The 26,986-nt window shown below is 42.8% G+C and overlaps 1 protein-coding gene across 5 annotated transcripts in view; it reads left to right on the plus strand.

Moving 5' to 3' along the window:
- The first annotated feature begins 2,321 nt into the window (after positions 1-2,321).
- Positions 2,322-26,986, plus strand: part of PLAGL1 (PLAG1 like zinc finger 1) — a 46,351-nt gene continuing 21,686 nt past the window's right edge. Inside the window, exons 1-3 of one of the 5 annotated variants that reach the window (XM_057406881.1) lie at positions 2,328-2,386; positions 23,038-23,080; positions 26,034-26,209. Coding sequence is in view for 2 of the 5 variants with exons in the window: in XM_057406863.1 (XP_057262846.1) it covers positions 23,062-23,080 (19 nt within the window). In the remaining 3 variants the exon portion in view is untranslated. Of the gene's footprint in view, positions 2,387-23,037; positions 23,081-26,033; positions 26,210-26,986 lie in introns of all 5 variants that reach the window. The other 4 variants (XM_057406863.1, XM_057406871.1, XM_057406889.1 and 1 more) reach the window with 4 other exon arrangements.

The raw sequence follows: 26,986 nt of genomic DNA on the forward strand, positions 1-26,986 counted from the left end.
TATCCATATGATTCCATATATTGATTTATCTGCAAAAAGCCAGAGCATTACTCCAACAACCAGCTCAGCAGCTTAGCTCCATATTTACTTCAATACCCACTTGAGAAATGGGAAAGACACTGGAACTTACTGCCTGGCCTGATTCAGTTTGGGAATCCTTTTGATATTGCTGCACCAGCCTAAACTCTCTGCATTTCTCCATTGCACACTGTCAGAGTGGGAGCATTCTGGTGAGTGTAAAATTCATGGCTGGTTTGCTGCTGTCAGAAATCATGGGTTTTCAAGAGCTGTGGAGAGAATGAATAAAAAGAATACACCTATGAAAGTGCTTGTTTGTATGGACATGGTAAAAATCAACCTCATCTTACTCATCTTTAATGGCTAAGGCCTTAGGAGCCCACAGATGCTGTATTTAACAGCAGCAGTGTACAGCAACAGTCCTGTGGTGTTCATGAAGCCATGGAGATTCCTGTCCTGCCTTCCTGCAGGAGACATCTTTAGAGCAGTGTGATGGTATCTATCCTAGCAAAATACTGGAACTATTTCTATGTGGTTTCTCACTGCCATGGTGTCCTTACAGGTATAAACCAGAAGCTGGATGTGACACAGGGTGCATTTCAGCAGCATAGCAGTAACACTGTAGTTATAAACTGCCTTTGATTGCCTCAGTCCTCCTCAGCCCCACCACAGATGTTTGGTGCTCTCAAATTGCCCAAGCCTTAGCTCATAACATACAATAATGTTAGCATGCCTATACTGCCACTGGCAGTTTAGGTTAATAAATTTGACAGTGAACTGTAGCAGCCGCAGCAGTGGCATATCCCACTGCTGACTGCTGTGGGTTTCATGATTTCTGACAAAAAGTCTGGTGGAGAGATGGCTGGTGCAGTAGGGCTTGAAACTACCCCAGAAAGGTTACTCTTACCTACCAGAATCCTAGCTGGATCTGGCGGCCACTGCTGAGACCACATGTACTGTTAAAAGAGACCTAACAGTGGAACTTGACTTAATGGGTAGGCGATTTAATCACGCTTGGGCAATTTAAATAATTATACCTACTTTAAACAAAGCTTTTTTTTTTTTTTTTTTTTTTTTTAAGATGATCATGTTGAAAAGTTCTCACAGGCATGTTGCAGAGTACATCTAGATTATTTCAGGCCAACCGTCACCATTTCAATTAATGGTAATTAATCGATCAAACACACTTGTTTCAAACAGAGTCGACATAACACTCAACTTACAGACAGTTCCCAAAGCCACACAACACTGATCACTGGAAGGTCTAAGTAGGGTGGAAGAGGTCCCTAGATCCCTGGTCATCTGGTCCAACCTTCTCTAAAAGCGGGCCCTAGATTAGGTGGGTCTTTGACTGGCTGCAGTGTAGTGCTGCTGAAAGAGGAGCAGGGGGCCGGTGTCCTGCCAGCTAAACAGACACGTCCCTTGCAGCTGTGAAGGCAAACTCTGCTCCAGGCTGTGTCAGCAGGAGCAGAACCAACAGATCACAGGAGGCCATAATGCCACCCTGCCACTTGCTGGTCCACCTGGAGGACTGAGCTCAGCTGTGGTCTTTCTCAGTTCAGAAGAGGCACTGGAAAATTGGAGAGGTCCCATGGAGGTGCACGGAAATGGTTAACTGAGGAGAAAATGCCACAGGGAGCAAGACTGGACGACCTGGGTTCGTTCAACCTGGGAAGAGGAGGCTCAGCTGGACCTCATCGTGGTTTTCCAGCATTGATCTGGTGGTCACGGGGAGCATCTCCACAAGGATGACCTGCGGCAGGACAAGAGCCACATGCTCACACACCAGCTGGCCTGGGGTGTGCATGCTCTCCCTTCCTGCACCTCTTGCCCTGCCAGACTGCAAGTTGCAGTAAAGACCCACAATCAGGAAGTAAAATCGGTGCGTGTAAAGGAAATGCTTAACGCCGTGAGATGCCTTCTTGGAAGTAATTTACTACCACCAGAGCAGGTGAGGGAGCTGTGCGGATCTTTGCGAGTACGACGACAACGTACGGCCACAGCAGCAGCGGCGGTCGGAAAGCCACAGGCCGGGGTGCTCACACTTCGCTTGTAACAAGTTTCTCTATAGCGCCGTTACCGAACAAACCCTTGGTTTGGGGTGGCAGGGCCTCCGGCCTCCTCACGGCACGGCACGGTTCGGCTCTCCGCGGGGCGGGAAGCGAACACCGCCCTGCCGCCAGCCCGCCCCGCGGCCCGGCCCTATTCCGCTCCGCCCGCTGCCGCCCCGGGGCTGGGCACCGCCGCGGGGACGGGAGGAGCTGCCGCCGCCGTTGTGCTCCCTGGCCCGGCGCTGGGGGTGGGGGGGAGCGGGCGGTGCCTGAGGAGCTGGGCCATGAGGTGAGCGGGGCCGCGCCGGGGGCGGCAGGTGAGCGGGGCAGGCGTGCGGGGCCGGGCCGGGGCTTTTCGTCTCCCCACAGCCGTGTCGGGCCGCTCCGGGTCGGCCGCTCCGTGGTGGCGGGGCGCTGAGGGGCGGAGGCTGGGGAGGGGGGGCGCCCGCTGTCGCAGGGAAGCGAATTGCGCCACATGTGTCCGCCTTCAAGAGGAGACTCTTGTGTTTGTTTTTTTATTACTTTACACTTGTACCTAACAACTTTTCCCGAGCCCCAGCCGCTGCGCGGGCTCTCCGTTGTCCGGCCACTGAGCCTCGCACCACAGCCCGGGACGGGCTAACGCGCTCGGGCCCGCCCCAGCCCCTCTTTGCCTCCGGGAGCAGAAAGGCCTCAGGAGCGGGGATGAGGAGGGGGAACATCTCGGTTCGTGCCTCTCTGCAGCCTTTCGGTGCTCACGGGCCCTGGCAGCGGCCCGTGCCCTGATGCACATTATGTGGTGGCACTCCCGGTCGTGGCCCCCGGGGTTTCGTCCCAGTGTGTACCGCGGCTCATGGACGGGTCTCGATGCCTGCCTCAAAATCCATCCAACAGAGGCAGTCGCAGCACCCTGTAAATCAGTTGTTCATCCTTCTTCAGCAGGGTGACAGCTTATTGCTGTCAAGTCTGGAGTTGTTGCTGACTCCTGCAGGAGACGTCTTTTTTTTTTTTTTGGTGGGGAAGAGGGATTTACCGTATTATATGATTTATTTTTTCTTAGTATATAATGTTATTAAATTTCAACTTACAGGTGTTGTGTCCCCTCACCCCCTTAAAATTCTGTGTCTCATGGCCCAATGACAGTTATTTTTCTAGAACGGTGAATTCGGGACAGCCAGACTCTTCTCTGAGGGTTGTTCCTTTCCCTGTGTGACTTGAGCATAACAAGTATGTGCCTCCTTGCAAATGAGGGCCAATAAGGCTAACTGCTTTTGTAGAACATTTAAAGTAGTTGATGAAGAGCACAAAGTAGCAGCTGTCTTTAAAATGTGACTTTGAATGTAACCTTCCAACCTCAGCTGATATTTTTAATTTATAAAGGCAAAGGTATAGGATGGAATCCGAGCTATGGTTTTGCATACATGATATATCTACATACATATTCGTGATGAAGGTCACCTTGATGAGGGGGGTCTGCATGAAAAAATATAAATAATGTATGAATAAATATAAAAACACATTCCTTTTCCAAGAAGTGGTAGGAGAGGATGTGCTTGACATTATTGCCAGATTAGCAAATCCAGCTCTGACAGAATGAGGAAGGAAGAGATTCCCAATCTGAGCATTTGCATCTCTCAGTATTGCAGTTGTTAAATTAACATCAACACGTGCATCCTGAGCCTTGGTTGTCCCAGTGTTTAGCATAAAATCTGTCTGTTTAAGTCTGAGAGATCTAATCTCATGCAGCAGCATAAAGTGTCAAGCAGTCCCATCCTGACTTGGCAACTTCTGCAAGATGAGAGTCTCGGTGGTACTCCACTGACCCCTCATGCATAGCACCTTTGTTGTGCTCTCACCATTTTCTGAGGAGAAGCAAAGATGCTGTCATTGGGAATTTTACTTCACTGTTCCTTCCCATCCCAGTTGTTTTGGAGAAGCAGTGCGTGGAGCGCTGCTCCACCTCTGTGCAAGGAGAGCAGTCGTACTGTGCGACACAAAGTGGGGTTGTGTGGGGCAGGTGTCCCTGAGTGGATCACGGGTAGTTCTGCTGAACAGACGTATGGCAACAGTGACAGGATCAGTGACAAACTGCATGATTATTGCTTGATACTCTGTGTGTTTGCTGCTGTGGTGCCATTGGATGTGTAGTATGTTTTCCGCTATTAGTATGCACTTACTTGCCCTGCATTGTCAGTCAAAGCAGTCAAAATCTCATTTGCAAGCCTAATGGTAGCTGCTATAGATCCTGGGGTGGTATAACTGCTGATCACCAACATGTTTTGAATTGTTGAGTGCTCTCAAGGTGACATTTAAACAGGACCTGATTGTTCTGATTATGCAGGTGCTGCAAATCGATAATAGGATTATTTGTGTAAGAGGCAAAAGATGGGATGAGTGGGCATAAAAGCTAAAAATAAAATCAGAAAGATTTGTACCAGTTTCTTTGGTCCTGCCCATCAGAGTGAGAACAGTAGTGGGAGAGTTCAATACAAGAAAGCATGGAAACACAAGAAAGTAAATAATTATTTCTTAAAGGTAGAAGGGCCCATTGAATCATGTGATTAGCCCACCAGGTTTAACCAGGTTGAAGCCTTAGATTGGCATCTATCAGGTTGATTTAAAATTGCTTAGCATTTAAGATAAAAATGAAAAGTTAAAACATTTTGAGTGCATTGCTTGTAGGTAGACTTTCTTTTAACCTGGACACTTGTTTTGCAGTCGTTTTGCAGACATGTAAGCTAGCAGGTCACAAATTAATGCTGTCTAACTAAAGACAATGACTTCTATTTCCTTTCAATTCCATAATCTGCTCTGCAACAAGAATGTCCTTGTTGTGAAGCTCTGTGAGCACACGCATGTCTTCTCTCCCTGCCTGCCCTTCTGCCAGGACTCAGTGGAAAGAAAACAGCGTAAGGTAATTATCCCCATGACTGCTGAGACACATTCATTCTACAATGTGTTGCAGGGGAGGGGCTAGGACCTGAACCACTGTCCCTTTTCCCTCAAACCCCTTCTTGGTTGATAATTAAAACCCCAAAACATCAATCCCTATCCTGCTCATAAGTGAATACACACACTGTACTTAAGACAGTCTATGCTGGTGTTTGATGTAAGTTTAATATGTGGATACAAGTTTTAATTTTTTTGAGCACTTGACATTACACCCAAGTTTACAAACCTAAATAGCCCTCTTCAATCCGAGCAATGTGGCTTACAAGCTGTTTGCAGAGCGTATTTAAAGTACACATTGCCAACTACTTCCCTACTGGCTCCACTGAGTTTTTATTTTAAGATGTTCCTGCTTTCAAAGATAAGCGTGAAGCAGACGAGACTGCTCCAAACACCAAGGGAACAGCAGTCACACACTTCTACTTAAGCATGTGCCACCGTACACCCAGCCACTTTATTTCGCTGTTATTAAACCCAGAAGAACCTGTTCTTTCCTTGCGTGTATGGAAAGAAGTAGGAAATCTCTTTAAATGATGCCAAGGATACTGCTATTTTATGATAACTAGCAGGAAATAACAAGAGTTAGGACAGAAAGAAGGTCAGTCTGCTTGAATTCTGTATGGGAAAATCTTGCAAGTTGCTCATACGATTTATGAGCAGTCCAGACAGTGTCCTGAGGATAGTCAAATAAGTATTTTTTTTCCTAGCTTTGTTTTTTTAATGTCTTACCTCTTTCTTCCATGCGTTCTTCTGAATATGGGCTATTTGGAATTTGCTGTGAAAGAGTGGTTTGGGTTCCAAATGCCTCTGATGTGATGATCTAAAAGTGACAATTCTTTCCAGTGGTCTTTGTCAGTATGATTTTCGTATTTCTTTTTTTGTTTTACTGACTTTTCTGCCTGCACTGATAGATCCTCTGTAAAATGGTGAGTTGCAGTGCTAAATAAGGATCAAGAATGCCTTTGTATACTAATTCTGTCTTGGAGGACAGAGTAGATCTGCTTTTATCTCTCTCCTTCCTGCACCTAGGACGCTATTTTAGGAGAGGCTGTTTCACAAACAACTTGAGAGAGCAAATTTTAAACTTTCCAAATAGCATTAACTATTCGTAATTCCAAGTTGAAATGAGGAAACAACGGAGACTGTGTTATAAGGCATTGATTCATAGTTCTAATGAGTTGGAGATACAACTTGATCACACTGATCACCTTCCAGTGTTTGCTCCCATTTTGCTTTCATGATTTTTCAGAGGACATCCCTGAACACATTGACACTGTGTATCTGCTTGCTTAAGCCCCTGAAAAAACTGCAGTGGAAATAAAATGCAAAAAAAATTATTGTGAGTCATAAAAGGGTTTAAAGTTAGCTCTGTCATGCTGGTTTGGTAACTCAATATCCTTGTTGTCATTTTTTCCTATGGAGAGCCTCAGGTTTCAAGTATAGAAAGATTTGGCTTTTTGAGTTGCTAATAAATCCTTCAAGACACTAGACGAATATAAACGAACACTCTACTTCTTGTCTGTATCAGTGAAGAGCCTGAAAAAGTAGCTGTGCAGAAGAACTGTGTGCATTTCATCTTGTTATCCGTAACTTAGGTGCTGTCTGGTAGCTTGAGCAGACAAAAACAGGGCGCGGCACTTGTAAGTCTTGTACCATGGCACAAGTTACAAAGTTGGTGTAGATGTCCTTTACTCTTCTTCAGGGCATGTAACAGAATTGCACTCAGGAAAATAATAGAGTATCACTATTTAACCTGTGCTAGCATGTATGATAGAATGCAAATGTAGTGCAGTGAACAATGTTATAGTTTGCTCCTCCACTTGGTCTCTTGTTACCAGGTTCCTGTTGCTATGAATGTTATTGAGGGACTCTTGAGGATAAGCAGGAATATGTTCTGCAAGAGTGTCACGTATATCTGTCAGAGAGAACTGCAGCAGCAGAAGTCCCACGTGCTTTTTTGGCCATAAACTATCACAGCAATTTTGCTGGTTTACTTCAGCTAAAATATTATTTCAATCACTGCAGCTGTATAATGTGATCAGCAGCATTGGTTTGTCCTGTTAGAGAAATAAGTAACATTAGAATCAGTACGGCTTTGTTGAGATGACAATTAAAAGTGCTGCAAGGCTGAGCAATAAAGAAGTGTTTTATAACGCATTGAAGTTCTGTTTTGCCAGTGCCTTGACAAGACTGATTCCCGAAGAAGATACCAAGTTCTGTTCATTACATTGTCTGGCAATAATAAACAGTGGAAGGACCAGTAAAGCACATGTTGAATACACAGCTGAGATAGTTCAAAATTTGTTTTATCCCTAAAGAGCTGGATGCTCCTTCTTTGTCAGGTGTAATTATTTCCTGTCATAGCCACAGATATGGTGTGCAGAGAACCAAGGGGAGTATTAATGGAAGGGAAGCAGCAATGCTGAACAAACATCTGTGAAAGGCAAAGGAAAGATACTGAAAACCAGAAAGTATTAGCTAAAGGAATGAAGTTAGTAGAAACATAACTGAAGTTGGATTGAGGAAATTGAAGAAAAGAAAGTCTTAGATAGAAGAAAAGAGAAAGTCTTAAACAGAAGAACAGTACAAAAACTCCAGATATTTGTTTTTGTCAATGTAAGAAGTTCTATTTTAATTCAGTTTTCATTTTGTCTTAGCAACCAGCTCAGCCTTCTGTGTAGAGGCAACCTTTCTGATGTTTTAGACAGCAAAGAGCCTCTACATGTGTGGTGCAGCATGATTTCTGGCTTCTGATTTTTTTTCTTGTATCTTGGTGAGAGTCATTGCTCACCTGCATCACTGAGTAAGTAAAGGTGTTAAACCGTTTCCAAGTGTTTAAGACAAGCTAAGAAAAAGTAACATAATCCTTTTCTGCTTCAACTGCACTTAGATATCTCAGCAGTCACCCATTTTAATTAAATAAGGGACTTAATGCCACTCACAGCGAAACAGGAGCAGGTGATTTGCCTGCTGAAATTGGGTGATTTACCTGTTGAAACACTACCTTTTTGTATTCTCGGGGCTCATCCAAGAAAAGACGGGGACTGCTGGCCAGAATTAATCCAAGTGCGCTATGATAAATCTACTCTCTCTTTCAGTGGAAAAGAAATTAGCACATGAGGTATCCCCAAGTGGATGCATTATTTGCTTCTTGTAAACCTGGCAGCCAAATGGTCCTCCTTCATTCTGATGGTGCCAAGCACTGGAATGAGATTGCTCAGTGCTTGGTGCTCTGTGTCAACAAAAATAAGAAAAATTGTGTCAAGTGAGGATTTCCAGAGCTGAGGGGGAAGCTGTTACATCCCAAATGAAGGGGGATGAAGTCATCAATTTCAGTACAAACCAGCCTGTAGCACTGATTCGTTGCAAAGCCAGTGAAACTGATCCATTTTCTGCAAAATGATCTGGTTTCAGTTAACTCAGTGTATTCAGACAAAAATAAGTTTACTAGAAATACTTTGACTTGTTCATGACTCACGTGTTTTTACAAACCTAACACTCCTTTCCCCCCAGAACAAGTAAATAAGCAGACAAAGCAAGCACCCGTATACTCTAAAATCAACGATCTTGAAATTCTGTAATTCTGAAAAGTATTCTTGGCTTTCCCTTCTGCAAACCTGTTGGGGGCTGTTTGTGGAAAGTTTCTTATTGCTGTGAAGACATTTGCAGTGTCCTGGTTTGGAAACCTGTTGCTTTGGATTTTTACTTTTGCTTAGAACAAAAGATTGCAGAGGCATTTTAGGTCTTTTGGAGGTTGCAGATGGATCATAATGATATTCTTATCACTGGTCATGCCCAGCAAGGCTTCTGGACCTTATTACTTCTCGCATAACAGCTGCCACTGACAAGAATAATTTTCACGCTTGGAAATCATCTTTACTTGACCTGTACACATTTACATGCTGTTCTTCTCTCTAAAATACTCTTACTGTGAGTGATAGATGGAATCATGTCCCTTTTTAATGCATGAATTTGCCATACGGATTTTTCACTGAATCTGGTATGTGGAGGTTTTTTGCTTAATAAAAATGTATCCTAGTTTTCAGGCATTTATTGAATAAAAGGAATAGAGGTTGCTCTGATCAAAACAGAGATTGACAAAGAAGAAAACAAGACAAGGATAAATGGGAGAGTAAATTGGTTTTCCCTCTGTTTCTTATTCTAAAAGAAAAGACTAAGTGATTTTTTTTTTTTTTTTCCCCTATAGGTCATTCATATAGTTCCAGTGATTTGTCAACATTGAAGCCATAATCTCTGAACACTTCAGTCTCAGCACCCATATAGGCAAAAGCCAAAATCTCTGAACACTTCAGTCTCAGTACCCATATAGGCAAATACTTGCATATCTCTGTACCCCTAGCAAAGATGAAATACTGAGTTAAGAGTGTATAAGGGGATGTTAGAGGTCCTCAAAATGACTTAGTTGAGAATGAGTTGGGTCTCAGTCCTGTAAAAAAAAAATAATTCTCGCATTATTACTATGTTTTTCATACCACTTTTATCAGTATTAAAAATAATATTTTAATTTTAAAATAGTACACTGCAAAAATTAGTATAGACTTATTAAGCTAATGGAAACCAGAGTATAAAAATAAGGTTATTTTAAATATTTTGTACCAAATCAGTAAAATGGTTCACAAAACAGTTGAAGACAATGTAGAATTAATGACTTTCAATCTGTAAAAATATTAGCAGGATTTATTACTTTAAAATGTGTTCTTTTTCTTATGAACTTCACTACTTTTTTAGACTATATAAGTCTCTGAATTGTCTTTACAATCAGTGATTTGCACTGATTACTTTATTAATAATCTAATTTAGAAAAACCCATAGGTTATAATTTTAAAAATTAAATTCCAGACTGGTAGCAAAAATTAGCACATATCTACTTAGGTGCTACGGTTGCTATCATGCTTCTAATAATATATTTGGGTCCCAGAATCTTAAATTATGATTTTAATTTCATTTATTTTGACAAGATGTTCTTCAGAAATTGAATCTGTGGAGCTTACAGGACAACTTAAAACAGGAGAATGTGACCTTTGCTTTCAGTTTGTCCCAGCAGAGCTCTGGCTCTTGAACCGTACTGATTCTCCCAATGTGAACCTGGTTAGCAAGTCATCAGTGACCATTTATTAGAAATCTGTTGGGTTTCTTTATTGTTGTAGTAGATGTTGGAAGCTAGAATGTCATGGTACAAAAAGTAAAATACACTTCAGTAGTTTGTTGACTGAAACCATCTAAGTATTGGATAGTGGACGCTTCTAGATAACCTTAAGTTCTTCTACTTGAAGACATAAACATCTGAAAGACTATGTCGTGTTGGTTTTATAAATTACTAAAATGACCTTCTGGTAACTTGGGGTGCAAATGTCAAATATCTGAGTTGTTTGGGGTTATTTTTCATTAACTCATTGAATGGATGTTTCAGATGTCAAAGTTGGAGTTGAACAGGTCATGCAACTGGATAAAGGAATAAGGACAAATGGCTTCCTGGTGAACTTTTAATAAAATAGAGATCACGGGCTTTTTTTCTACATTATTGTAACAAGCTTTTCTTTATCAGGATAACTTTTAAATGATGAATTTGTGTCTTTGCCTCTGTTACTAAAGCCCTTGAAGAGGTTAGAGAGATTCCAAGGCTGTCCCTGAAAAATGGCATACATGGCATACAGACAAGTGTAATAAAAATGCCAAATCGCTGAAACATGAAGTATATTTTATATCTGCCTGCACTTTGCATTCATTAAGCCGTGGTGTGCCAGATTGCAAGTTCCTAATTTAATTTAATGGGAGTTAGTGGTCACTTATTTTTAAGTAGGGTTTTTCATTCTGTGTTTTCTCTTTTAGTGTGGCTGAACTCTTCCTTTACTGTTTTCTGTAGGGCTCTTCAGCATTGGCCTTGTTATTCCAGCTTCGTAATTACTTTCATATTCCCCTACACTGAAAAAAAAACAAGCTTGTATAGAGAAGAGCCAGTCTCCTTTAATTTATTCAAGTTTAAATTTTGCTGGGGAAAAGGTTAGAACTGCATTACTATGAGGGATGAAATTTTAAACGACGACAAACACTCTGCATGTAATGCCATGTTTTTTAGTGTCTTAATTGAGTAACATGCAAGAAATGTCACAGGATCCCAGGAGTGTTTGTATACCATACAGTTACGGAGAAGGCTTCCAGTCCAGACCTCAGAAAGGCAGGAGTCCAGGTATAATTATTGTGTTAAAAGTTGTCAGTGTGGGAGAACAAGAGGTTCAAGTGCCCTCTAGTTGACAGTGGGGAGCAACTTTTTCCTTTATCTGAGAAACAGGTTACTGTGCTGAATATGAATGGTGATTCATTGTGTTGATTGTCAGTATCTACGTGGGGCGCCAAAAGAACTGTTGTGGTTTAAACCCAGTCAGGTAATTCGTTCGCTCACTTCCCCCCCTTTCTTGCCCTCCCCCTGCTCCCGGAGGGACGGAGAGGAGAATCAAAAAGAATGCAACTCCCACGGGTTGAGATAAGAACAGTTTAGTAACTAAGGTATAACACAGATCACTACTGCTACCACCAATGATAATAATGATAAAGGAAATAACAAGGGAAGAGAATACATCACCTCAGCACCAGCAGACCGATAACTTGCCCCTCAGCCCAACCAAGCACCGACCAATACCTCCTCCAACCCTGCAGTCCCCCAGCCCTTCCGGCTAACTCCCAGTTACATCCCAGGCATGACATGCTGTGGTATGGAATACCTCTTTGGTCAGTTTGGGTCAGGTGTCCTGTCTCTGCTTCCTCCTGGCTTCCCCTCCTCCCTGGCAGAGCATGAGGCTCACAAAGTCCTTGGCCAAACCAAAACATCGCTATCAGCTCTGTTCCCAGGCCGAAAGTCAAAACACTGCACTGCACCAGCTACCAAGAAGGAGAAAAATGACTGCTACTGCTGAACCCAGGACAATAACCAATTAAGGGAACAGCTAAGTAATAATGGGGAGCATATGTAGCTTTCATTAATCAAGCCTATATGCAGTATTTGGGGGATTTGGGTATTTTTAGAGTTGTGCACTTATAGGCATTCCAAGCACTACTATGAAAACGTAACCCCTGAAAATAACATATCCTTTAAGAAAAGGCAATAAGAAATTACTCCTCAAGTTACAGTTTAATTCCAACAGAATTAGTACCTGAAGATTCAATGTGATGGCTCTGTTTTTGTAAATTAGCTTTAATAACTGCCCCTTTCATCTCTGCCATATGAAGTAATAGATTGTGTTTTTCACTCCAGCCAGTCCCATTCCCATGTGTGAATGAGAGTGAAAGGATGTGGGTGGTTTTGCTGCTGAGTTTGCTGTTGGCAAATCCAGCTGCTGTTGGCAGAAAATCTGAGCCTGCAGGTTGCAGCAAACAGATTGAGGGATGTGACAGGCAGTTGTTACCCAGTACAAGGCTTGTGGCGTTCAACTGAACAAACTGGGTACTGTTGTCTCTCTGCTTCAAGTATTAAGTTCCTAGTGAAATCTCTTTGCTTATGCTTTAGTTGAGTTTTGAGGATGTATTAGTATCATCATTGCCTTCATACGGCTCAAGCAATTCTCTGAGGCCTTTAGGAGTGGACAGAGCAGAGAAAGCACGTTTACTAGCCAAGATGCTGTTACCAAACAGTGAGGCATATTATGGAAGAGCATTATGCTTTGATACATTATTTATGCATAGAGACATCCAGCTTTTATGAAGCACCTAAACAAAGCTGCTAAACCTGTTGAAATGCCATTCAGATCATGTGTTGCTTGTAAAATGCCTGTAAAAATACCAGTATTCTCAACCTGAAATAGTCCTACAGGTAGAACTTTCTCAGTTTTACAAGTTTCTGAATGAAGTGGTCATTTCACAGCATTGAAATTTAAAGCTGCTAAAGAGCTAGAGCAAGGCTCTGAAAGTGAAATTTGACCAAATAATTTGAATATTAATATTTACATAATCTAGCAGCAACATTACACACTGCATTACATTATTGCAGTAGTGCTGTAGGACACATCTGGATGACGTAGGTAAGTGCAAAGCTTGTGATATCTGAGGTTGGGAAGTTTAGATTACTGTAAGATGAGCAAGATGTGTGAGGTAAGGTGTTGGCTTCCAGATGACAAGTCTGTTTTTATGATTTCCTGAAATTCACTGACATTGCTGAAGTGCTGGCTAAATATGTAACACCCCTCTCTGCTCTCAGGAGCAGCTGTTGCACCGTGTGGCAACTTGTCAGTCTGTCTGTCTCCGCTGTGGGTTTTGCTCACCGCGTTTGGAAAGCTGGCTGCTGCTAATGTGTTTTATTTGCAGCAAGCTTATGAAAGGAGAGAGTTTTCAAGCCAAGGTTTTCGTAAAACCTTTTCTGAAGCTGCAGGAGACTTGTTGACTCTTTGGTGAAGGCTGCCTGAGGAGGGTGCAAGGAAGCGAAAGGAAATCTCCCTGCCATCAGCCTGGCAGAGAGGAACAGCAGTGCCCTTCCTGAAATGAGTGTTGGGATGCAGTCATGAAGTGATGAAAAATGGTTAGCCAAGGTATTGAGGGAGAACAGAAAAAGTGCTTTTTCACATGACCTTGTACAAGTGGGTTTGGTGTTTGTTTTGTGCTGCGGTTCAGTCCTGCATTGCTGCAAGTAGACCAGAGTCCTCTTCACAGGCTCATTGAAATGGAAATGGTTTTGCTTCCTGCTGTGGAATGCAAATTATTTTAGGAATGTTCCTGGGTCTTGAGGCTTTCTAAAACTCACACTTTCAAGGCCTTTTTTTTTTTTTGGTTAGCTTATTTCAAATAATTCTCATAATAAAACAAGGATCCAGAAAGAGGATTGGTGCCTTGATCCTGACCCAGCAAAATATGAAGTATAGGTTTGCCTTCATGTGTACAAATAGTTCCCTGCAAGTCAGTGATGGAAAGACATGGGAAATGTAAAAATGCTTTGTTGGATCGCAGTAAAATGCTGAGTGCTTTGCAAAGTCGAACAACAAGAGCAGCCCTCAGTTAGGCAGGCTGGCATGAGATGCCATTTGGTATCATTCCCTAGGCATTTGTCTCTGTTTTGTTACTACCTCTTTTTAAAAATACTATTTAATGGCATCTCATCTGTTAACAGGGCATTGATGCGGGCAGAGTTGTACTTGATGCCTTGTCTGCTATGGGTCTTTTTCTGACTGAAGTAGATCAAGTGATACAAGGCTAAGAAAATTATGATGAGAGACAGTGCCGTATTTCAGAACAAGAAAAACTAGCTTAGAAACAAGGAGTGGGATTTATTGGTCTTTGTGTTTCTGTTATCAGGACATGGGATGTAAAATATTTAATGACTAATGGGGCTTTGCTTTAAACTGAAAATAGACTTGGATAGATTAGGTGCATGTGTGGACCATATTTGATGATGCTACATGTTGAGGTGATTGTAACCAGGTTAGAATATTGATCTTTTGACGCAGGGAATGGTAAGGCAGAACTTCTTTATGTATTCAAATTTAACACTCAGTATAGCTTTGGCAAAATGATAGCAAATTCATACAAAAATTATCAAAATCAACATGATATCTTATTGCTTGACCTCTTGAAGTCACTGGAAACTGACAGTGCTCTTGGTTGCTTGTGTAATCTGTAGAGATGTGTATATAGTTATAAAGTTTCCTCCAGGGACAGGACTAGATTATACATTTGTATAATATTTTTGTGTGTGTATACACACACAATAACATGGAGGCATACAAAATATTCTTAGTAAACACATTCCAGAAAACAATCTTGAGTGCATGACTTTTATCCACCTGCAGTCTGCCTTATGATTCTATGCACTGTTCTTTTACATCTGCATAGCCCTTCGTAAAAGAGATGTTGCATATACAACTGGAGTCTCATTATCTTTCACATTGACTAGTAGGACTTACATTTGAAGAACTTCTGCAATATCAGTGAGCCAGGGACTGGATCAGGAACACAAGTGTTTGTATTGTTCTGCTCAAGTTGTTGTACTGCTTAATGAAGGGAAACCTGCAGAATCCTGTACATGAAGAAAAACATTATGATGGCAAAACAGTTATTCTGCTGTATAATTCTAAACTAATTCCACGATTTGAAAAAAATATGTAATTTCGTAAAACTACAAGCATATTCTCTTTTCAATGATAAATTATAAAGTGATTTATAATTTCATGTTTTCTCCAGTGAGGGTTTCTACATGTGGTAGGTAGAAAATGCATGGAATTTTGCTGTTGGACATGTTTGATGACTTGTACTTAGCATGTACCAAATCCTGATTGTGAATGTACATGTGGGACTAACACAAACTTTATAAAATCCACATAGATTTCCCTGAATGGAGATTTTGTCACTGTATGTTCATTTTTCCCTGTTTGTACTCTGTTAATCATAGAATCGTTTGTGTATCATTATGGTTTTCCTTCCTGTTCATGAATTCAGGAGAAGAGAAACTATGTCAGCAGAAATGCCCTTAGCCCAGCACAAGCACTAGCAGAAGCTAAAAGAGAACAAGGAAGGACACTAGTGCAATGCTAATGCCATGTGATAGATATGTTGTCTCCTGAAGGTATGTTTTCTTCTGATAGATGCAACCTGAGGCATGAGGTATACTGAAAGTTAAACCCCAGAAACTGATTTCTGTAATGGGTGAGGAGAGTCCTTGCTGATTTAATCTCAGCGTAAGTAGGTTAAGTGTGGTTTTCCTGTCACATCTTGTGTATTTTAAAGACATCTGCAAGCATGTTACTTACCATGGATGTCTTGCAAAATTAGTTTTGTTTGCATTTTATCTTTAAAATGTGATAAAAGGTACTTGGATAACAATATCATCCATGTGGGGCTGTTGTGAATCTATAAATATGTTGTTCTGGATGTTTTCCTATCTGAAGTATAGCAGGATCCCCTTGTCAGCTGCATGAGTAAGGTGGACAGATGACTTCACAGCATCAGGAGAAGAATCTTTCAATAACTGGGTAACTGATGTGTCTCTGCATGCAGCATGAAACTGACTGCACTGTGTAATGTCAGATGATTAGAAATCTGTGCTGACAGTTATCACTGGGTTTTGACATTGTTTTTGTGAGGAAAGCAGTGTAAGGAATTTTTTAATAACCTCTGAGGGGTTGGAGAGGGGTAGATGCTGGCTGGTTCAGAACAGTTGTGTTTCCACTCACAGTGGATACATAATGTAGAAGCTATGATCCAGGTCTTTGTCTCTGTATGGCATAGGTCTCTTGCAGACAGCATGTTCTCTTGTCAGATCCAGATGGCACCATGATGTGAGGATAAGGTTATCACCCACAGTGTTAGTGTGGCAGTAGGAAAGCTTTTCCTGGTGCTGCCACTAATGCCACATCAGTGTCTGCTTTTCCCTTGGGTTTCTGGGGCATGAATGCCAAGGAAGAGTAACATACTTCTCCAGAAGAGAGTCAGGTCAGTGAAAATACTCTGTCACATGAGCCCATGTGAGAATGCTGCGGTGTTAATGCAGGAGGGCTGTCTTGAGCAGCTAGTTGTAGTCTTACATTGCAAATGTTGCAAAGTTCACTCACAGAACAGTTTCCTGACCTCCCTTGACATGAAGTTTGTCATCTCTGGTAAAGGTCAGCTTTGGGGCCAGTGAAGCAAGTGCCAATTGCTAAAACTGTTATTCTCCTAGAAATCTGTGGTGACCTGCAGTGGATACAGGACATTGGGTGATAACTGCATTCAGAAACCTTAGCCAGGTGTCATCATAGTATTTTCCAGATACAGGGAGAATAGCAAGTTGAGCCTTTGCTGCCCCTCTTGCTGCCTCTCAATGTGAACCACTGGTAAACAAGGTAGCTATGAAGGCTATTGTTAGCATCCATCCTGGATGTCTCATGTGCACCATGAACAGCCCCAGAGGCCCCATGTGCTCTGATTTCCCTTGCTAAGTATTTCCTTGTGAAGTCACCTTTCCCCAGGTGCAGCAGTGACCCGAGTCCTCATGTAGGTCTTCCTTATGGACTGTACCTGGAAACTATCTGGTTTCATTACCCCCATGTCCTCTGCATCAGAACAGAAGGGGTAACAGGCATTGCCTTTCCCATCCCAGGGCAATCGCACCACCATAATGCATACCTATCCCAAGTCTTGTGTGCCCAAAGTTTGCCCATCACAGTCACTTCTAAAATACAAAATGAGTAGTCTGTGAATATGCAGCAGTGGTGGAACAGCTGAGAAAAACAAAACCTAAAATCCTGCTCCTACACAAATGTACTCTGCAACATGTCCTTCTCTACAAGCAGTGCAGAAGCCATCCTCACTTCCTCTAACCAGCACATAACCACTTTTCGCCACCACAAGACATTAAATTTTTCATCATCCAGTGTGCTTGTAATCACTGCTTTGCTATCTGTAGTCTGTTAACTATCTGTTACGTTTGACCTGTCAAGTCCTTTTCAACCTAAATGCATAAGCTAATTTCCTGATACCTGAAAGCCTGTAAAGAACCTCACGTTTTCAGGGCTGCAATTTTAGAATCATAGAATCATAGAATAGTTAGGGTTGGAAAGGACCTTAAGATCATCTAGTTCCAACCCCCCTGCCATGGGCAGGGACACCTCACACTAAACCATCTCACCCAAGGCCTCGCCCAACCTGATCTTGAACACCGCCAGGGATGGAGCATTCACAACCTCCCTGGGCAACCTATTCCAGTGCCTCACCACCCTAACAGGAAAGAATTTCCTCCTTATATCCAATCTAAACTTCCCCTGTTTAATTTTTAACCCGTTACCCCTTGTCCTATCACTACAGTCTCTAATGAAGAGTCCCTCTCCAGCATCCCTATAGGCCTCCTTCAGATACTGGAAGTCTTCTGTGAGGTCTCCACGCAGCCTTCTCTTCTTCAGGCTGAACAGCCCAACTTTCTCAGCCTATCTTCATACGGGAGGTCCTGCATTCCCCTGATCATCCTTGTGGCCCTCCTCTGGACTTGTTCCAACAGTTCCATGTCCTTTTTATGTTGAGGACACCAGAACTGCACACAATACTCCAGGTGAGGTCTCACAAGAGCAGAGTGGAGGGGCAGGATCACCTCCTTTGAGCTGCTGGTCATGTTCCTTTTGATGCAGCCCAGGATATGGTTGGCTTTCTGGGCTGCAAGTGCACACTGCCGGCTCATGTTCATTTTCTCATCAGCCAACACCCCCAGGTCCTTCTCTGCAGGCCTGCTCTGAATCTCTTCTCTGCCCAACCTGTAGCTGTGCCTGGGATTGCTCTGCACCAAGTGTAGGACCTTGCACTTGGCATGGTTAAACTTCATGAGGTTGGCATCAGCCCACCTCACAAGTGTGTCGAGGTCCCTCTGGATGGCATTCCTTCCCTCCAGGGTATCAACTGAACCACACAGCTTGGTGTCATTGGCAAACTTGCTGAGGGCGCACTCAATCCCACTGTCCGTGTCAGCGACGAAGATGTTGAACAAGACCAGTCCCAGCACCGATCCCTGAGGGACACCACTCGTTACTGGTCTCCAGCCGGACATTGAGCCATTGACCACAACTCTTTGTGTGTGACCATCCAACCAGTTCTTTATCCAGCTAGTGGTCCATCCATTGAATTGATGTCTCTCCAATTTAGAGACAAGGATGTCGTGTGGGACATAATGTATGGAAAACATTCTCCACTTTGCTCCTTGTCTTTTTCTGCCCATTCATTAATGAGAAAGGACAGTGTTTAAGAGCAGCCACAAACAACTTCTTTTGGTTGAGTGGCAGTACAGCAAATTTGTCCAATATACCTGCAACACTTCATATAAAGGTCAGTGTGGTACATCAGTGTGGTTTACAAGGAGCAAAACCACAGAAGATTGGCCACTGGGACTGTTAAACTTAGGCCAGCGTGGCCACTGGCCAGCCATCGAAGTTTAGATTGAGAAGTGACTGATGTGGTCAGAAAGCACCAGGCACTATGCCTGGTCAGCACAGTATAAGTGACTGCCACGACTCTGCTTGTGTTGGAGCCCCCTTGGTTGGGAGGCAATACACTGTGCAGGAGGTGCCCTCACGCACCAGAGGGCTGACCTTGAAGCAGGAGAGAGGTTTATAGTGGTGGTTTTCTGCAGCAAGGAGAACAGGCAGTTCTTGGTCCATGTTGAGGGCAACTACAGGGCAAAACTGGTACAGCTTATGAGGGACCATATACTTCTGCCTACACTCCCTTGCCTCTCAAATACACCTCACTGTGCTTATCCCCACACTGTCACAGATAGCATCCTGACTGGCTGCTAGCAGAGGAGTGGTTGCTTGTGTTGGTGTACGTGCTGCTCTGCTGTTCTGCAAGTGGCTTGGGTTGCAATGACTGGGATGCACTCGCAGAGGTGTTCCCTCTTAGTATGTAATCTCTGTGTCCTCCGCAAGGGCTGGACTTGGTCACTATAGGGTTGCTGCTGCTAATGCTGCTTCCTCAGAGGCCTATGGAGAAAAGCTTTGGTGATTTATGGTCGTTCTTTTCATAGTGCCCTGATTCTCTGGGGCAAATCTTCTGCAACAGTCTTGTACCTTTGACCACGTCCTAGGGGGACTGTTAGGAGTAAAGGTCTGTACAAGGTGACCTACCAGTACTGGTAAATGCCTTTAATACTGTGAGGGGCAGCAGGCAGATGGCAATGTCACAGTCCTATTCTTCCTGGCTCCACACCATGGGAGGAGGCAGCCCTGTCAATATGGACAAAACGGATGGGAGGAAAGCTAACCTGTGCACTTTTCTGTTGTGTTTCTTATAGCTGTTTCTAAGTGATAAAGGAAAGGATAACCTCCTTATGCTTCTGATTAGTCTTTTGATTGCAGTGGAGGGTTCTCATAGGCTTCTGTGTTGCTCTGGAACATGCTGCCCTTCATCTGAGTCCCTCTGATGTCATTCTGACCTGTCACGGTCTCTGTCAAGGGGAATGGTCTTCTGCCCCAGCTAGTAAATGTGCTCTTTCTTCTTCATGCTCTCTCCTCTACCACCAACATGACGCCATGGGACAATTCATCCAGACCTTAATTGGGGTGTTCACTGATCACAGCATCACTACAGCATGGCTGGGTGGCAAATGTGTGGGGGACAGAGAGAGGATAGCCTGAGGTTGGACCTTCTCATGACAGGAGACTCCTGCAGACCATAAGTGTGAGGATGAAGGTATACTGCTGACTCAGACAATATGGAAGGGGAGATCTTGTTGTGTTGTAGTGGTTTACCAGGTAATTGCCCTGCAGATCAAATGCCAGCACGATTAAATAATTCTGCCTAGTAATTCAGTGGGGGGATAAAATCTTTATTAGCTGATGGCACAGCTTTGACAGTGACAATGTGTAGCCTGCTGTTTCTGGGGATGACAAAGGCTGGCATGTGTACAGTCACATATGGATGCCATTAAAGTTCAGTTCCCTCTGCAAGGCCGAAATTCTTAGAAATCAACACCACAGGCAAGTGCCTCACTCTCAGCCAGAATGGAGTGAAACTGCAGAGTGGTTTTTTGCAGGAAGAATTTTCTGGCTGATGGAAATCAGGCAAGACACTTGTTGCTTAGAAAGCATGCTCTCATTATGGCTGTTTTCACCTGGAAGGAGGACTCACTGATGTCCTTTTAGCATGTGGGCCCCTTTACTGCTTTCTTACATCTACACACGGTCCAAGTCAGAGAAAAAAGCCAGTTTATAAGCACTACGTTCACTGGAGGCAGCTGTTTTGGCAAAGGACAGAGGTTACAGAAGAGAAGTTGGTATGCTGGCACTTGTGTTTTGTGCCTCATCTTCAGTCCTCTTGATCTCAGACAAAAGTGATGTACTAGCAGCCTGCCTATTCTATGCTTGTAAGAACAGACAAATTGCAGTACTGTAGGGCTTGATTAATTTGCCGAAACAAAAGTGTTGAGTGCTGTTCGAGATGCCCTGGGTAGCCCTGCGTGGCTTCTAGCTCCTAGTACAGGAGGGACTCTTTTTCCTGTATAACCAATATTGCAGCTATCAACCTCATGTGAGTGCTTCAAATGTGCTAGGGCACCTCAAAAGACACAGGATGCTTGTGCATGGATAATTGACACATTTTTCTTTGTAGTGTCTTACCTGCTGAAGGTCTCTAATGAGCTGCTCCCAGTCAGTTTTATCCCTTTGATGTTAGAGAATGCGTGCAGCCCAAAAGTGGGAGGAATCTTTATGGTTTTCTGTTAAAAATATGAATTTTCTGCAATGAAGTCTACAGTATACCTCTCAACTACCCCTCACCACCCGCCACTGCAAATCACTCTTTGAAATGCAAAGTTTGTGCTTGTCTTCTGTTTGGTGAAGGCAGCATAGGCTTGAAAGACATTTTTAAGCATGTGAGAAGGAAAGATCAGGCAGCTTTTTATATTTTGACATCAGAACTCTTCCAAATTCCAGAGTGCAGAGCATCTGTAATGTATATGTTCTTTGCATACTCTCTTTTATGCTAGGATTGACAATTTAAATCCTTGGGGATTTGATTATGTTGTGATGAGACACATGGTAAGATAGAAAGTCAGATGTCTTGGTTTTGGAATTGGGTCTGTGCGTACTTAAATGAGGATATGGAAGATTATAAATTGTTAACTTGCTAATGTAATCAGCCTGCTTGTTATGTTGCCCAGTAATGATGATCTGTATGTACATCTTTGTTGACTAAATGCTGAGGGGAATGCTCAGCATGGCTGCTTTTGTATGCAGGGACAAACACAAGCTAAAATGGCAACCTAAGAGGTGCTTACGATGGATCACTAGAAGTTTTTATCTTGGTCTTCTCAAACTTGAAAATGGCACTACAGTGTGCTTTTAGATTCCAGCAGATAGCTGGATCTCAGCTTCCTCATCCTGCTTAGGGACAACCTGCCAGATTCACAGATTCTATGTGTCCATTTCCCCCCCCCCCCCCCCCCCCCCCCCCCCCGAGGCAGTGGATGGTGGAGTCAGTTCAGTCTCTCACACACCTGAAGGTCTTGCAGCGAGGGGCCCAGAACTGAACACAGTATTTGAGGTGTGGCCTCACCAGTGCTGAGTACAGGGAATGATCACTGCGCTGGCCCTGCTGGCCACACTATTGCTGATACGGGCCAGGATGCTGTTGGCCTTCTTGGCTGCCTGGGCACAAGCTGACTTATGTTCAGCAGTTGTCAGTCGGCACCCCTAGGTCCTTTTCCATGAGCAGCTTTCCAGTCACTCTTTCCCAAGCCTGTGGCATTGTATGGGATTGTTGTGGCCCAAATGCAGGACCCAGCACTGAGCCTTGTTGAGCCTCATACAATTCACCCTATATCATATATATACACCTTCAAACAGCCCAACATTTTCAAGATTTGTACAAGACACAACAAAATGACATAAGCTGGTGTGATTCATACTGTTATTTGCATGCCCCCTTGTTACTATGTGCCTTATTATTTCTCTTGCTCCAAGTAGCCTTATCCCCACACATCAGGATCCAACTCTGTTGGAGGCTGCTCAAACAGCTACAGAAAACTCACTCTGCTACTATGTGCTTATGGTAAAATTTCAGTCAAAAAACAGCAGATGAATGGGAAGGCAACAAGATGAACAGCGTTCAGCAGAAAGCTAGAAGTCATCACAAGTCTTTTCAAGACAGCAAATGTCTTGTTCTATATCTAGTTAATATTCTGTTTGACTTTGCAAGGGTGAGGACTCTTAAGTTGAATACCAGAAACAGCAGGCATAAACACAGAAGAGCATGCAATAGGGTAAAATAGATGACACCTGAAAATTCTGTTTTAATAATTAATGTTAATGAAGATGTGGGATACAGTGAACTGCTCTTAATTAAAATGGATTCATTAAAATTGCCAGTTCACATTGTTTGTGCAATGATTAGGAATAGTAAAAATAGATGGATTTACTCTTTCCCTCTACAAACAGAAATTCTTCCTTTTTAGATTTACCTAGATATGTTCCCCTCATTTCCTAAAGAACCAAGAAACTATGCATATGATAACTAGCATGAGGTTTAAGCATGAACAGTGCTAGTTCAGACCACTGATCATTCTTTTTTCATTTATTTTATGTAGGTTTCCTTTGCCTGATCTGTAAACATGTCCACAGACCTGCTATGTAAGTACATTTCCGTTATCCCACAGTGATTTTTTTGTACCATATGTTTTTATCAGATTCCCAGATGTGCTCATGATTGATGTCTTTTATCTTAAGTATAAAGTCTGCATTTTTCTGAGACATCTGTGGAACAATATTACCATTATAATCAACGGGATTATTCTTGGAGTAAACCATGACTTAATATGAGTAAAATTGTAAAAATCTGGCCTATGTATAAGAACAGACTGGTTCATTGAGACTTAAAATTACAATTCTATCTAAAGTGTTTTATCTATCTTTGGCACAAATACCATCCCAGATTACTACTGCGTGATGTACTTGGGGTTTTTTAATCACTTTATGAATTTAATGTTTCCAATGCATCTTTATCCAAGTCACATCCAAATCTCACGCCTCATCACTATTATTCATCCTTCTTTTTCTACAATAAAGAATATACAAGTGGCATATCCTGATGCTTTCTTGTCATAACTACCACAAAACACTACTGCTCAGGTCTGCCCAGTACTTGTACTCTCTTGCTCCAGCTTAGCTATCTGCAGCATTAAGCACATTTTCTATGCTTATTGACCTGATCTACATGCTTTCTTTTGGAGGCCCTCCAGTGCGTCAGCTGCCATTTTTTTATCATGGCCTCTGAGGGCTGCCCAGCATGCACGCTGCAGTGTAAGACAGGGGAATTTCAGAAACCCACTTTATCAATCTCCAGTATTTCCTCAGAGGAACAAAGAAAACGATTTTTTTGGCTCAGTAATTGTAATCATTTAATAAATATAAAACCATCAGTGGCTTGCTTGGCAGGTGGCAGCTGTCTGTGAAGGTAATATTTTCAAGATCAAGTTATTTGCAAAAGTGCAATTTTTTGAGCTTTATCTGCTAACTGGCTATTTTGGGGCATGCTTGAGTACCATTTAGATGCAGGAAGAACTCTAAAATGAGGATTGTAATATACCTGACTGTATCATATACAACAGGCAAAACTGCTATCAGAAGTGAAATGTTAAAGAAAGGAGAGAGGGCAGGTTGACTGCACAGTAGTCATGGTCAAAATTACTTAAGACTCCTTAACTTTACTCAGATGTGTAAGCTGGTTTACTGTTTAAGCTATCTTATGCCCTGTCAGTTTCATTTTTCTCTCCTCAGCTCAGCCTCAGCACCTCTCTCATTTTCCTAATGACCAGTGGGTTAGAGAAGTTGTCACCTGAGTAGAGGTTGAAGGAGATTTGTGTGTTCAGACTGGGGAAGAGGAGGTTTAAGGGGTCTTCCTGTACAGAAATAGTAGTTATGGAGATGGAGGTAGAAGCACTTTCCCCAGTCATGCCCGTCACGGGACAAGGGGTGATGTCCCTTCAGGGGACCCTTCAGGTTCCTTCAGGGGAGATGCTGCTGGCTGTAAGGGGCATTTTCACTGTGGGATTGAATAAACATTGGAATAGGCTGCCCAGGGAAGCGGTGGAATTTCACACTCTGGAAATACTCGAGAGATGGCTTGGCAGGGCCCTGGGTAACACTCATCTTAAGGGCCAGCTCTCAACAAGAGGCTGGTCTAGATGATCTCCACAGGTCTCTTGTAGCATGGAGAATTTTGTGGTTCTATGTTCCCTTGTGTCCTTGGCTATCTTCTGTGCAGTGACCTATCATTCCTATCACCTATCCTTGGTCATCTTGGTATTGTACTGCTTGTGCTGTGACAGGTCCTGTGATACTCGATCATACTAGAGGGGTAGACATTTGTCTTCTCACTTGGAGATGTGCAAATAGCATCGAGGCAGTAGCAGTGCTGGTGGAACCTTCCAGGTTCCAGCTGGTGGGAGAACACTAAAGAATAACATGGCAAATCTGTACACATGTGAAATGATTCTAGATCTTTATGTCTGTTTTTATATAAATAAATAGTACAGAGCCAGCCCATGAGCTCAGTACTGGCCTATGCAAACAACAGGGTGTGTTTTGGGGAGAACATCTACCAGACTCTGTTCCAGGTAAGGAATTTGAATGTAACCACACTGTTTGTGGGGGAAAAGGGAAGAAGATGAGGAGTGTTTAGACACATGGAAGTGATGCCAAATGGTCTCAGCACCAGGGAACAGTTTCTGGCTCTTACTATTTAGAAGTAGACATGTAGCCTAACCACGCAGTCCCTAAATCTGACCACAGCATCATCTTTCACTAATGCTTGGTTCAATACAAGGTCAAATTCTAGGATTAAAAATCTTGTTCCAGGTCACATTAATGAAGACTAGATGTATAATTAAAAAGAAAAAAATCTAATCAAACCAGAACAAACCCTTTTAGATTCCTAGGAAAAGAACACTGCAGTCTGGGGCAAACTGCACAAAGAAAATGTCATGGCTTCACAATACAAGGGCTGCTGCAGTTAGGCCTTAAACTCCAGCATCTAAGTCTTCAAGCCTGTGGAAATACAATGAAAAAACCAACATCCCAGTGAAGTTTCAGCACGATGAATTTGAGGTAGCGAGTGTTTCTCTGTTTTAGATGGAGAAGCTAAGTAAAGAGAGAGAGAAGTTTATAAATTATCTGGCAGCTACTGAGGCTCGGCTGGTCAGGGAAGCAGTGGACTTCCCTTGGAGCTTGTTTTTCTTTTTATCCTTGGATGAACTAGTGTGCAGTATATTATGCTGCCTGAATGTAGGGGTTTGTCACAGTTAGCGCCGGGGGCTGTCCCGGGAACGTAGGAAGGCGACGGGCATGAATGGAGCATGCGGTGGTCGGTGGGGTTTGAGCCTGCTTTTCGGGAGCCTGTTGCTGCTCCTCTTGGCCTGGCCTGCCAAAGCCACGCAGGAAAGGAGGTGGGTCTTTGATCTCTTTGTTGTAGCTGCTCCCTGGGAATTTGCTGAAATCAATGCCCTGTTTTCCTGAAGAAATGAATGGCTATGCCTAACTAGCTTTGTGAAGCGCTGGGGAATTCACCGCTTCTGTTTATTGACAGCTGAAAAGGAGCACATGGTGCTGAATGGGTCCTCCTGGGGAAACAAAACAGAGTGGAGTTAGACTTAGTTGAACACAGGGGCATTTGGAAAAGTCTGCTGAAGGAGGATGGCACGTCTCCTGCCACCTTGCACTAGCATAGCCTGACTTTTAACTGAAAATGCCATTTTGAATAAGGTAAGGATTGTTTTGATTTCCCATATGTAGTGTGATTGTGAAATGTTTGCATTTCTGTTCTCGAGTGCAAAACCAATGTTTGAATTGTATTCTGTCATGGGAAACACCTAAGTGACTATTGTGCAGTTTCCAGCCTCAGTTTGTGTTGATTAGTACTTTATCTAATGGTGATTTAATCAATCTGAAAATTAATAATTTGGTATTTGGGTCTTGCAGTAAGGTTTTGAACATCAGTCATTTGTGTAGGCTGTTATATTAAATTTTTTATGTCTTTGAGACTCAGCCAAATTGCATCAGATGATTTCTTGACTGATACAAATTGCTGTGTTAGGACTTACACACAAGGCAGTGACTAACAAGCAGGCCTGTCTGGCAGAAAATCAGGGAATCTAAATCCCTTGAAATGTAAGGATGTATTTCCAAACCTCTGTTTCTATAGATAGATTTAAGGCAAGAGGCAGACTTGCCGTTACGCTTGCTGGTTTTAGATGCACAGATTTTTGTAAAGACAGCAAAGAATAGCAAGAGGAGGATGATAATGAAGAAACAGTGTTTTCTGCGTGTGAGTTCAGAACAGTTTATCAGACCAAAGGAATTTGGTGTGTAATTCATATGTAAATTTTCTACTGAAAACAGGAGAACAAATCACCAGAGTTTTTATATTAGTTTCTCCGGTGACTGAAGAAAAGTATTTCTCAGCTCACGCAGCTACTATTTTCAGGTGTGGTCCACTTATGACTGCAGGAAAAATGTTAAGTAATGTCATTCCTTCCTACG

The sequence above is a fragment of the Pezoporus wallicus genome, unplaced genomic scaffold (genome assembly GCF_028554395.1).
Source record: "Pezoporus wallicus isolate ANWC-B61680 ecotype Strahan unplaced genomic scaffold, APGP_CSIRO_Pwel_v1 contig_3817, whole genome shotgun sequence".
Lineage (NCBI taxonomy): Eukaryota > Metazoa > Chordata > Aves > Psittaciformes > Psittacidae > Pezoporus > Pezoporus wallicus.